General features: G+C 43.3%; 1 protein-coding gene across 3 annotated transcripts in view; it reads right to left on the bottom strand.

Annotated features, from left to right (window-relative positions):
* Positions 1-1,794: 1,794 nt before the first annotated feature.
* Positions 1,795-13,132, bottom strand: part of PALB2 (partner and localizer of BRCA2) — a 28,868-nt gene continuing 17,530 nt past the window's right edge. For 2 of the 3 annotated variants that reach the window (XM_084772352.1, XM_084772354.1), the window contains exons 9-13: positions 12,409-12,570; positions 10,763-10,879; positions 5,609-5,696; positions 3,607-3,755; positions 1,795-2,259 (exon numbers count right to left, since the gene is read on the bottom strand). In XM_084772352.1, coding sequence (XP_084628478.1) covers positions 2,049-2,259; positions 3,607-3,755; positions 5,609-5,696; positions 10,763-10,879; positions 12,409-12,570 — 727 coding nt within the window. In that variant the 3' untranslated portion in view covers positions 1,795-2,048. The remainder of the gene's footprint in view (positions 2,260-3,606; positions 3,756-5,608; positions 5,697-10,762; positions 10,880-12,408; positions 12,571-13,132) is intronic. The other variant, XM_084772353.1, reaches the window with a different exon arrangement.

Here is a 13,132-nt window from a genome sequence, read left to right as displayed (position 1 = left end):
CAGCAAAAAGTAAGAATAGACAATGTGTAAGTAACACAGTGAACAAAAACAGACAAGTGGCAACTCTGGTGAAGCCCGGAAACAGCCACTAAGCAAGGCAAACACACCCAAGGAGCAAACTCCTATACTAACCCACTTTCAAAGTGTCCTTTCCTTTAATTTCAACTAAGGTGCAGTGGAAAGTTTTAGTGTCTTAAAATTCAGTTATGTAAGTGTGTTTTTGTTTTAATCCCAGGATATGGGCCTGATTCAGATTGTCCACAGCAGCAAGCTATTTGCCTCTTGTGGGCTCTCAGGGGCTCTATAGTTTAATTCTGAGGACTCTAGAGAGGGGCCAAATGTCAGAGCTAGGGGAGAGATGGGCGGGGGATGAGAAAGATGAATGCTGCTGCTCCTCTCTGTTGCTCCTGGTCCCTGATGATGCAGTCTGACAAAGTTGGAGATACCGGAAACAAAGACTGGACTTGCCTCCAAGGAACACAGAGACCCTAACCAACAGGAAGTAGCTAAGGAAAACTACGGCCACCCCTCCCCTCTAACCTTCTTCCTCCCTATCTGGTGTTGGGATGTTGGAAGTGATTGGGTGAAGAAGGAAGAAAGAATTCGAAGAAACCCCAATAAAACAGATTTTTAAAACTAGCGCTTACACTAAGGCTTTCTGCTGTAAGAAGAGCCCTGCAGGCATTCCTGCTCATCCCCTCACTCTCAAACACGTACCCTATGACCTAAAAAAAATGAGCTTAGTGTCTTAATGAAACTGAGCATGCTCAGAAATGTACTTAGCGTAAAAGTATGATTAAGAATGAGCCAACCCTTATGTGAATATATAGAGAGGAGTTAACTGAATAAAATTCCTTTGAAAACACCTCTTTTGCTTTCCTGACAACTGCAGACCCTACCTACATTTTTCTCCATAATTTTGTATCATGTCTTGGCTGTATTTATTTTAGCTTTGCAGATAAGAACTCATTTTGGCACTTTGAAAGCTGAGGATGTGATAGTCTCTGAAGCCTGAAGCCAGTACCTGCCCCTGGGATTAAGGAACTCTCATTAGTCTGTTTCCTAAGGACCAATCACTTGGATAAACATCCATCTCAAACTTAGACTACTTTCCAAAGAGGCCTTCTTCCATCTAACACAGCAATTGGTGTAATAATTTTGGAATCCATTCAGCACACAGTTAATGTAGCCTGACTACTGGGTGTCTGTGTTCTAATTAGTTTCTTGTTGATGAAGATTGAGCCTTAAAACAAACAAACAAACTATAATCAAGGAAAAACAATTGCAGAGAGGAGCTGATTAATCCCTCCTTTAAGCATTCAAGTTTTCAGAACCAGTGTGCCCCTAGGTGTTAATTCCCACTTGAATGGACTCTGACCTTCACAGTTCCTTTTCCCCACACAGTTTTTCGAGACAGGGTTTCTCTGTGTAGCCTTAGCTGTCCTGGACTCACTCTGTAGTCCTGGCTGGCCTCGAACTCACAACCTTCATAGTTCTATATCCAATTAACTATTAAACATTCTTTTTGGGTGATTTCTGAGTATTCAAATGAATTCTCTACTTCCAATTACTGATGCCATCACCTATCATGCCAGAGTCTTGCGATGCCTGCGTTTCCTGCTACCTCAGGCACAGTCCCACTCACGTCCTTGTTCTCCAGCTGCTCTGCGAGGGTCAGACAGACTCCCGTGCCCATCTCTCACCTACTCACTCATCTTCCCAGCCTCATTAGTAATTCTTATTATTGAAATGACCTGAACAGACTGGAAAAAAAATAGGACATGCCAAGAAAAATGTATCAAAATAAATATTTATTAACATTTATTGCCTATATACACCTGTGATATCAAATGTGCAAATATGGACTTAAAACCATTAACCTCAAAGTAAGCATAAACAAATTATTCAGTCAGTAGTACCACCATCCGAATAAAATTAAGGTTGTGGGAGATGGATGCAAGTAGCCATGTTAAATCATGTCATTCAGATATTGTTCTGTTTTTAAAAAAACTATTAAGAGGCAAAATACCCAGAAAACTATTTGCGTCTTAAAAGTAGTGGTATATGAATATATTTCCATCTTTTTGTCCGGCTAGCAAGTGAGAATCTGTACCTGACCATTTAACCAAAGACCAACTCTGGTCAGAGACAGGTGGGAGGAGAGCAGTGCAGCGACCCAGGAGCAAATCCCAAACAGCAATTGTCCCAGACGTCAGGACTGCGGCCGCAACATGATCTTTCACATCCCCTTCCAGGAACCTGAGAAGAAAAGAGACAATTCAGATCTCACAGCAAGTTGTCCTCAGACCTCTACACCCACTTTAAGAAGTGTAAAAAACAGTAAGCAAAACAAAACAATAACAACAAAACAAAAGCAAAAAAGCCAAGGGTTCTGTAGTCTACACAGGGGCTTAAATTGTAAAGACCACTAAGTGCTGTGTGACCCCGAGCAAATGAACCTCATCAATAGACGGGGACAGTAAGGCATTTCCTCAAAGCACTATTTTAAGGATGAGCGACAGAGCTTGGTCAAAAAGCTGGGGCAGAGGGCTGGCGAGGTGGCCCAGCAGTTAAGAACACTGTTCGGGCTGCTCTTCCAGAGGAACAGGGTTCGATTCTCAGCACCCACAAGGCAACTCACGACCATCCTAACTCCAGTTCCAGGGAATCTGACATCTTCTAGCTTCTGTGGGCTTGTATGTACCAGGTACAGAGATATATATGCAGGCCCCCACATATACATCAAAAAACCAAACCAACCAACCAACCAAACAGATCCCTAAAAAGCCCCACACTTCGAGAAGTGCAGCGACGGCTGGCCTGTATCGCACAGGCAGGAGGACTGCAGCCTCAAGGCCAATCTTAGTTACACAGCAAGGCCCTGACTGGAAAAGACCAGAAACAAGAACCTTTGCTATTTACTGTTTTTATATAAGATGAAAACTAGGTCTGGAGAGATGGTTTATAGTGCTTCAGGTAGAGAAATGGTTAAATGCATTAGCTGCTTTCCCAGAGGATCTGGTTTCATTTCCAGCACCCATATGGTGGCTCACAACCATCTGTAACACAGTGCTGGGGAATTCAAGGCCTTCTGCCCTGCATGGGCACCTCACAATGTCAAAGCTCTATACAGTTAGGAAACTGTTGTGCCATTTGCAGTGAATAAGCAAATGCTTATCAAGAGATAGTAAATGCCTGAGCAGTAAAGGCTAGGTCAGACTTCATATCGAAAAGATCTTCCTAAAGTTCATTTAAAGGGCCTTTAGATATTTTTAAAAATGTATTTATTTTTAATTACGCGTATGTGCCTGTGTATAGGTATGTGCAGGTGACAACTGGTGTCCAGAGGCCAGAAACATCCTTTGCAGCTGTTGTTACAGGAAGCTATGAGTTGTCTGAAACGAGTGCTGGAAACCGAACTGGGGTCCTCTGCAACAGTAACCATGCACTTATTACTGATCCTCTCTCCACATATTCAGATCCTGTTTTTAATTTTTGCTTGTTTGTTTATGTTGTTTTGTTTTTCAAGACAGCGTTCTCTGTGTAATAGAGCCCTAGTTGTCCTGGACTCGCTTTGTAGGCCCCGCCACCTTCCAGCACACTTACCTTCCAGCCTGCCCCTGTGGAAGGGAGCACAGCAGGACACCCACACTCTGAGCTGTCTTAGGGTTAATCACTAGCAGCTGAAACACAGGGCTCCCGAAGGCCTGGCTCTCTTTAGCACAAGGATGACTCAGAACAACAAACAGGAGTCCCTGATGGAGGAAAGACATAACCAATCAGACTATCAAGAATGTTTGGCAGTGGTGACAAAACCAAAGGAAAGGAACGACCAACAGACTCCTCAACACACAGCACATAACTACTGGCTTCCCTGTGCTCACATAGCAACAGCTGAGCTCATCTCCACACTGGACTTGTGGATCCTCGCCAGCTGACTCATCATCCGTTACTTTACATGCTCCTCCTGCCGCCTAGTAGGAGAAGGCTGGTATAAGGAAGTCACATAAGAGCCCTCAAATTCTTTTTACTCATTTGTAAACAGAAATCTAAGAATTCCCCATAAAGTGACAAAACAAATAAGCCAAAAAACCGAAAAACAAAACACAAACCCAAAACCACATCATCTATATTTTGAATAGAAAAAAGCATGAAAGACCTCTCCCTGCTTTAAAGGATAGTGACTAGGAGTAACTAGTATATACAAATATACCAATTACCTAAATGAAAAGCAGTAAATTCTAGAAACAAATGCAACCTTCTTTTGGGCGGGGAGGTTTCGAGACAGGGTTTCTCTATGTAGGCCCTGCCTATCTGGGACTTATTTTGTAGCCCTGGCTGGCCTCGAACTCACAGAGATCCACCTGCCTCTGCCTCCTAAGTGCTGGGATTAAAGGTGTGCACTACCATGCCCAGCTACAACCTTCTTTTAACAGATTATAAAAGCTAGGCTCCACCGGAGCAGGTGAGCCAGCCCTGCCCTGAGGACATGGGAGCAGGAGAGCCGGCCTTGCCCTGAGGACATGGGAGCAGGAGAGCCATGACACAGGAGGGAGAGAGCAGGCCCTGATCCAGGGTTCTGAGTGGACGGCACCCCAGCATCTACCCTATGTATGACTCGCTGAAGCACATGAAGGGGCGAGACCTGTAGATTCAAAGATTAAGAATCTCCCTGACACACGGCAACAACAGGATATCCGACAGCAGCCCCAGTGAGGATCTGGTAACGATAGTGTAGGCCTCCAACCAGACCCATGACTGGTAGCAATGAACATTTGAAAGTAAACGTATGTGGACAAAAGGCTACACTGCATGATACACTATAGCTTCTGTGACAAGATTTTTTGTTTGTTTGTTTTATTTTACTGGGGGGAGGAGAGGGATTTTGGTGCATATAAAAGTAAAAAGAAAAAAAAAAGCTAGGCTCAAGATTTTGTGATAGCCTGAGCTATGTACTGAGTTCTAGACCAATCAGGGCTATATTGATTTCCCCCTCCTTTTTCTTTGTTAATTAGTTAGGCATCTAGTTTCATAATAGGGATAATATTTTTAGAACAAAATTTATAGTTTGAGCCAGGCATGGTGGCGTATGCCTTTAATCTCAGCACTCGAGAGGCAGAGGCAGGCGAATCACTGTGAGTTTGAGGCCAGCCTGGTCTACAAAGTGATCCAAGGACATCTAAGGCTACACAGAGAAACCCTGTCTCAAAAAACAAACAAACAAAAAATTCATAGTTCGTAATATGGGTCTTTAAGTCATACAGGTAGAAAATCTGACAAGCAATCACACTGTACTAACCCTCTCATTCATAAACTCAAAAAAGAACAAACAGCTAGGAATGTAGCTCAGTCAATAGAGTCCCTGTCATGTGCCAACAGTCCCAGCACGGGGAGGCAGAAGCAGGGGGGGGTCATAAGTTCAAGGTCATTTTACTACATATGTAGGCAGCTTCATGCCAGCTGAGGCTATAGGAGACCCTGTTTCTAACAAGGCAACACCGAAGCCCAGTGCCGTGCAATGCTGAGGCACGAGGACTGCTGCTGTCACTCCTGTCACTGGCAACACCAACCTGTAACACAAACACCAAGTGGCCAGGTCACTACTCACCATCTCAGCATAGGCTCTGTGACAGACTGAGGCTTGGTAAGAGTCATCGATGTGCATCTTCTTCAGGAGTTGGCCGGTTTTTAAATTCCTTAGACATGAAAATGAATGAGGACGTTACATTCTTCCAGTAAAATGGTTTTCATGTAGTATACTTTTCCTCTTTTTAAGACACAATCTCACTATTTCGCCTAAGCAAGCCTCAAATGTGTATTCCTCTGGCCTCAGCCTCTCAGTGCTGGTACAGCAGGTCCACACCATGCCTGGTTCACACATAATGTTCGTAATTTGTTACAAACTATTTTGGGAGGTAGCAAAAGGAAGTCATTAAGAGACAGAGCACTGTACTTTTGTTTTTTTTTTTTTCTTTGTTTGTTTTTTAATATTTTTTATTTATTTAATTTATGGGTGTTGGTGTGAGGGTGTCAGATCTTGGAGTTATAGACAGTTGTGAGCTGCCCTGTGGGTGCTGGGAATTGAACCGGGGTCCTTTGGAAGAACAGGCAGTGCTCTTAACCACTGAGCCATCTCTCTAGCCCGCACTGTACTTTTGTTTAAGCCACATTTTTTTACACTACTTCTTTTTTGAGATAAGGTTTCACTCAATGGCCCTAGCTAGTCTAGAACTCTTTATGTAGACCAAGCTGGCCTCAAACTCACAAGAGATCCACTTGCCTCTACCTCCTGAGTACTGATATTAAGGACACGCACCACCATGTTATACACCCTTATTAAAAGTGTGACAGGGCTAGAGAGATGGCTCAGTGGTTAAGAGCACTGGCTGCTCTTCCAGAGGTCCTGAGTTCAATTCCCAACAAGCACATGGTGGCTCATAACCATCTATGAAATCTGGTGCCCTCTTCTGGCAGACAGGCAGAATATTGTATATATAATAAGTCTTTTTAAAAAAGTGTGATGACAGAAAACTTTGCCAAAAATTGAATTTGACAGTTTAGCCTCGGGTGGACTCTGCTACACCACTATGGACAATCTCTTCATATTATTCACCATTTTCCACAATCTTCCTGTGCTTGGAATGAATCCATCATGATTTGCCACCCCCTTGCATCTTTTTGTTTACACATGCACGTATGCTTGCTTGTCTGTAGGCACACATGCCATGCGCCAGTAGAGGCCAGAAAGAGCACTAGATCCCTTGGAACTGGAGCTACAGGCAGCTGTGAGCTGCCTGACCAGGGGTAAGGGTGTGTGTGGGCCGCTACATAAGAGCCATTTCTTTTTTTGTTTGTTTGGTTAGTTGGTTGGCTTTTCGTGAGCAGGTTTCACTGTGTAACAGCCCTAGCTGTCCTGGACTCACTTTGTAAACCAGGTTCACCTCAAACACACCGAGCTCGCCTGCCTCTGCCTCCTGAGTGCTGGGATTAAAGTTGTGAGCCACCACACCGGCTGTGTAAGGGCCACCACGCCGGGCTGTGTAAGGGCCACCACGCCGGGCTGTGTAAGGGCCACCACACCGGCTGTGTAAGGGCCACCACGCCGGGCTGTGTAAGGGCCACCATGCTGGGCTATGTTAGGGCCACCACACCGGCTGTGTAAGGGCCACCACGCCGGGCTGTGTAAGGGCCACCACGCCGGGCTATGTAAGGGCCATTTCTCTAGCTGGTGTTCATTCTTGTTATGCTTACTGCTTATGGTTCCCACTGAGTGACCATATTACACATAAAAAAAAAAGATTTTCAGCTCTGTCTGCATTCTATTTATTCATATCAGAGCTAGTCCAAAATAATGGCATGAGCAAGAAGACTTAGGTAGGATAAAATATGGGGAAAAGAAAGAGAATGGAATATAAAGAAGGAAGCAAAGCATTTGTTGGAACCACTCCTCATCTGCGCTGAGGGTCTGTGACACTGGTAACGGTTCCATCATTTCACTGTATTGATGGAAAACTTTCTCTTGGCTGATCATTAATAACATTTATAACCTTATGGATCAAGGGCTACAATACTCCATTACTGCCAACTGTTCCCTCTCCTGAACATACCGTGTATTCCCCTGGCTCTAAACATTTCACTGTGTTACCCCTTCCAATGTCACCCCCTGCTGGACAACCCACACCTGCTTCCTAAGCCCTGAATCATCCCCTGCTCCTCTCATCTGAGGAACTCAATTTACACTCTTCTCTCTATCAACTGGCTCACAGCCATCCCTGTCTTTTCATTCTGTAGAACTGTCCATGTCTCATTTTATATGCTACAGCAGATTATAACTGCCCATTCATCCAACTGATGCAGAAGTTTATCTGAGCAAAAACTGTATATAAAAACACTAAGAAGAGTGTTCCTGTACAAATTACCAGAACACTGTATCAGCTAAAAAAGTTAGTACGTGCTCTGTACTAAGAGCTTTTCCCTAAGCCCCGAAGCATCTTATCCAAATCTGTATCATTTCAAACTTCTCTGAACTGTAAAGGAACTTACTGTAAATCTTATCTACTTATTAGTTTTTAGGTACCTTGAGACATCGGACTCACCACTGTATTTCAAAGAGAACTGTCTTTTTAATGTTTGAAAGACAGTACTCATATGATATAGCTTAATCAAGATGAAATATTTGGATCTTTTTTGTTTGTTTTTCAAGTTAGGGTTTCTCTGTGTAGCCCTGGCTATACTGGACTCACTCTGTAGACCAGGCTAGCCTCAAACTCACAGAGATCTGCCTGCCTCTGCCTCCCGAGTGCTGGGATTAAATTTAGGCATGTACCATGACACCTGGCCCTAGATTTTAAGTAATAGAAAAGAAAAAACCAGCCACGTGAGGGCCTGAAGGAAGGCTCAGCAAGTGAAGGCTACTGGTAGGCAAGCCCGATGACCTGAGTTCAATGCCCAGAACCCCTGAAAAAGCCAGATACAATGGAAGCATCTGCAGTCTCATCACTCCTACAAGAGATGGAGGGAAAGATAGCAGAATCAGCCAGAAACCCACAGGCCAGCTAGGCTGGAATATAAGCAGCAACAGAAAAAAAGACCCTGCCTCCAAAACAACACCCAAAAAGCTGTCCTCTGACCAACATCCACACACACAAACTATTCAAATACTAAGTATAAAATGAATCACTTCAGAAATATAACAGATGAGAAAATAACTAGGAAAGGCAAACAAATGCCATATATAAACATTAGCTGAGTGTGGTGACACATACATGTGATCATGGAACTTGTGAGACAGAGGCAGGAGGATTACACATTTGAGACTAGCATGGGTTATATAGTGAGCTCTAGGTTAAACCCAGGCTCAATAGCCAGGCAGTCTTGAAAGAAAATAAACAAGCAGGGGGCTGGAGAGATGGCTCAGAGGTTAAGGGCACTGACTGCTCTTCCTGAGGTCCTGAGTTCAATTCCTAGCAACCACATGGTGGCTCACAACCATCTATAATGTGATCAGATGCCCTCTTCTGGCATGCAGGTGTATATGCAGGCAGAACACTGTATGGCTGTGAGTTACAGACAGTTGTGAGTTACCATGGAACAGCTGGAATCTGTCACAGAGATAAGGACAAGTTGTAGAGGCTTTGCTTGGCAAAGTTCCAAAGACTTCCAACAGCCCAGCCTGATCTCTAGACATCCAGAACAGCTGTTGAGGCATTGCGTGACAAACTTCCAAAGCTCTTTGGCTGATCACTATTGCCTTTAAATATTATGTATGGTCAGGTGTAATTTTGCCTAAAAACTACTTTGAAATTTACTTTTTCTCCTAAAAGTCTTTCCTTTCTATTTTTCACTTTGACTTTGAGCCCTAATGATATTCACAGTGGAAAACTTTTCCCACAGAGAATGTTGAAAGCCAAAGGCTTGAGACAATGAGAGAATCTTGGCTCTGACTATTGTGAGCAGCCAAGCAGAAACTACTTGAAAAGAAAGTTAGGACCTTGACAGAACAGTACCTGGCTAGATACCGTTAGCTGTATAAAAGTAAAACTTGTTTCTTTAGAATATGCTTTGAAAGTAATACAAGGTGGGCTTGGAACGTCATGCTTTATAGATATTTTAGACCAGAGGACCCCTTGGCAATTAGCCAAGGCTTCAGTAAAGATGAATAGCACACCTGTTAGTTTGGGACTGGAAGTATGTCAAGTTTTTTCTGTGTTAAGGACATTTGGTTTCAAGCAATACTGCTATGACAATCATGTAAACACAATGGCTTTAGCCCAGGGAAATTTATGATTAAACTTTCCTGAGTATTGTTTAAGAAATCATAGTCAAGTCATGCTGAGCAATGCTTGGACATTGATTGAGTTTTGCTATATGCTTTATTGTAGCTTATACAGAACCATTTGTATTTCTTTGTTAGATTGTTGATGTTTAAACGTTCTATTGATTGTAAAAGATGTAAAAACCATGATGGAATCTGTAATGGAAAAAATTGGGGCCGGGCATGGTGGCACATGCCTTTAATCCCAGCACTCGGGAGGCAGAGGCAGGCGGATAGCTGTGAGTTCGAGGCCAGCCTGGTCTACAAAGTGAGTCCAGGACAGGCAAGGCTACACAGAGAAACCCTGTCTTGAAAAACCAAAAAAAAAAAATAAAATAAAATGAACTTCACTTCAAATAAAGTACTGGAGTTGGCCCAAGAGAGAGACAGAAGAAAAATAAAGTTTTCCTGGGCTAGAAGACCTTTTAGTTTGTACTGCAATTTATGCCTGCGCCTCAATATTCCTTTTCTCCTCCGTGCTTCAATCTCTCCTCAACCATTAGTTCACTATAACTAACTGTTCACCAACAGGTGGTCTCTTTGGCCAGCTGTTCCTGCCAGCTCAACTCTCCCTACCTCAGAACCACAAGACTTTCCCTTCTCTCTGAGCCCGAAGCTGGTCTATGGGAGGACCCCATCCAGAGTCCATAAAAAGCATCCAGTTTATCGGTTTATTCAGATAGTTTTTTTTCACATATCTGGGTTCATTTTCTTGGTAACACAAGGCTAAAGCGTTTAATAGTGGAAAAGGGAAAATGAGTCATGTTTGCAGTCTCTCTTTCACGTGTCCAGCTGTGATCCATCCTCCTCCTCCTCCACTCAGCCTCCCGTGTTCTGGGATTACAGGCCGCACCACCACACTCTGCCCATACCAGCATACCTAGCACTCACAAGCCTACAAAACCAGAAGCATATTCACATACACAGAGGACTAGAGTGAAAGCTTACCAGATCAAAATGTTGTTTACAGTGGTAGTCCCAAGCAGAGCATCCTGCATGCCTTGGACTTCAGCGAAAGTCAGTATTGTCTCATCAGGGGGCATCAAAAGCTGTTCATCTTTACTGCTGTATTTAAAACAGTACTGAAAAATCACTTTCAAACTAAAACAGTTTCCAATTAGTCCTACCCATTACTGGATTATGAACAATAAAACACTAAATGAATACCAGAAAAAAAATTTTTTTAAAATGGTTTTCAAGACAGGGAATCTGTGTAATAGCCCCAACTGTCCTAGACCAGGCTAGCTTTGAACTCACAAAGATGCACCTGCTTCTGCCTCCTGAGTGCTGGGATTAAAAGCATGTGCTACCATATCCAGTTCAGAAAACAGTTAACTAGAAGACTTATATTCTAAATTTCCTACATTGGACATGGTTTTTATCTCATCTTTTTAAACACTTTACAGTCACCTGAAATTCACCCTTGCCAATGTTAAACTCATTAACACTATTTAAATCTGTTCTTTACCATTCCTACCTCAACTACTGAACTTCCAATCAGGTGATTAACTCTGAAAACTGTCACCATTGTGCCCTTCCTCTCCCGTGACTGAACCAGCAGGTTTAGTGATGCTGTAGGCTCATCCTCACAAATGTGTCTTCGCTACTTGCCTACCAACCCTTTCCTAGTTATTGTTTGATCAGAGCCAGGTCATCTTGCTGTTCAGGCCCAGCACTCACTGCATAGCCCAGGCTGACTTTCACTCACACCAGTCCTCCCAGCTTCTGGAATTACAGGTGTGTACAACCACAGGCAGTTATTTTTTTAGTTTAAAGAATCACTGTCCCTTGCCTGGATTGCCATGTTGGTTCAAGACTAATTATAACAAATAAGACCTTTGCCCGCTGTTATTAGGAATGACAAAAAACACTGAAGTACAACAGGCTGAGGGTGTAGCTCAGCAGTAGAGGATATGCTTAGTATTGACCAGGGCTCAATCCCTGGCACTGAAATATAACAAACCGGGAAAATAAAGCGCAACAAGGACATGATAACAGGAGAAAAAGGTTTTAGTTTAGGTTTCCGTGTGCTGAACCTGAAGCGCCTGTTGAACAAGCACACAGCTCTAGAGCAGGAGAGATAGCTTAGAACTGGAAATGTACTTTTTCAGTTAGCTAGCACCTAGATGTCAACAAGACGACAGACATCAAGTATGTGGAACAGGTACTTTGAATATTTAAGAGACACACAACAAGCTGGGTGTGGCAGCACACACCTTTAATCCCAGCACTTGGGAGGCAGAGGCAGGTGGATTGCTGTGAGTTTGAGGCCAGCCTGAGCTTCAAAGTTAGTCTAGGACAGCCAGGGATATACAGAGAAACCCTGTCTCAAAAAATCAAAAAGAAGAGACACACAACAATTTCAAAGAGAGCTGAGGAGAGAACAAGCTACATTTACCGAGCCTCTGCACTCCATTGGCTTCCTTGGCTTCCATCTCTTTAACCTGCTCATGGTTGAAATGTGGCACTAAGCCCATACTTGCTACTATGCCTGTACCATAGAAAACCAGGCTCCTAGCCATCCATTCCCCCTGAAGCCTGAGATAAAATACCTCTTTTACAGAACAGTGAAGACCAACCAATCCTTTTCTTACCCTCCGTCTTCAGCAAATGTCATGATTTGTACTTGTTGATTGCAAAAGGTCCCAATGCTACTAACTAGTCTCCTCTTTGTTAGGCCAAGCACAGCTTTTATATTTCCAGATTTCAGAAGGACTTGCTTTTCACTTTCATCACCAGTGGAACACAGCAACGCCCTACACCAAACACAAGACAAATGAGAAGCCAGGAGTAAGCAGCAAGCATATGGAACTGAGTATAAATTTTAAATGGCAATTTCAATCAATGATGTCAGTCTGTACATGTTTTCTGTTTGTTTTGTTTTTTGAGTATTTTATTGTGTGTCAGTGTATTCATGGGTCCTAGTGCCTGAACGCCAGAAGAGAGCTCGAGGCTCTCGAGGCTTGAACTACAGGTGTCTGAAGGGCAGCTGGCTTGTTATGTGGGTGTTGCATTCTGAACCGCTAAGCCATCTCTCCAGCAACTAGATTTTTATGTAGCCCTGGCAGGCTTTGAACTTGTTAAGTAGATCAGGCTAGCCTCAAACTCAGAGATTTGCTCACCTCTATCACCTAAGTGCTGGGATTAAAAGCTTGTGCTATGATGCTCAGCTAGATTAAAAACAAAACAATATATCTCCTTTTAGAGATAAATTTAGATTCCCTCTATAAATATTTGAAACAGCAACTCATGCAGTCCAGGCTGGCCTAAAACTCACAATCTGCCCTTGGCTTCCCAAGCCTTAGGACAGTGTACCAC

This window comes from Acomys minous (genome assembly GCF_964271855.1).
Source record: "Acomys minous genome assembly, chromosome: 2".
Classification (NCBI taxonomy): domain Eukaryota; kingdom Metazoa; phylum Chordata; class Mammalia; order Rodentia; family Muridae; genus Acomys; species Acomys minous.
This window is presented reverse-complemented; position numbering and strand designations above follow the sequence as displayed.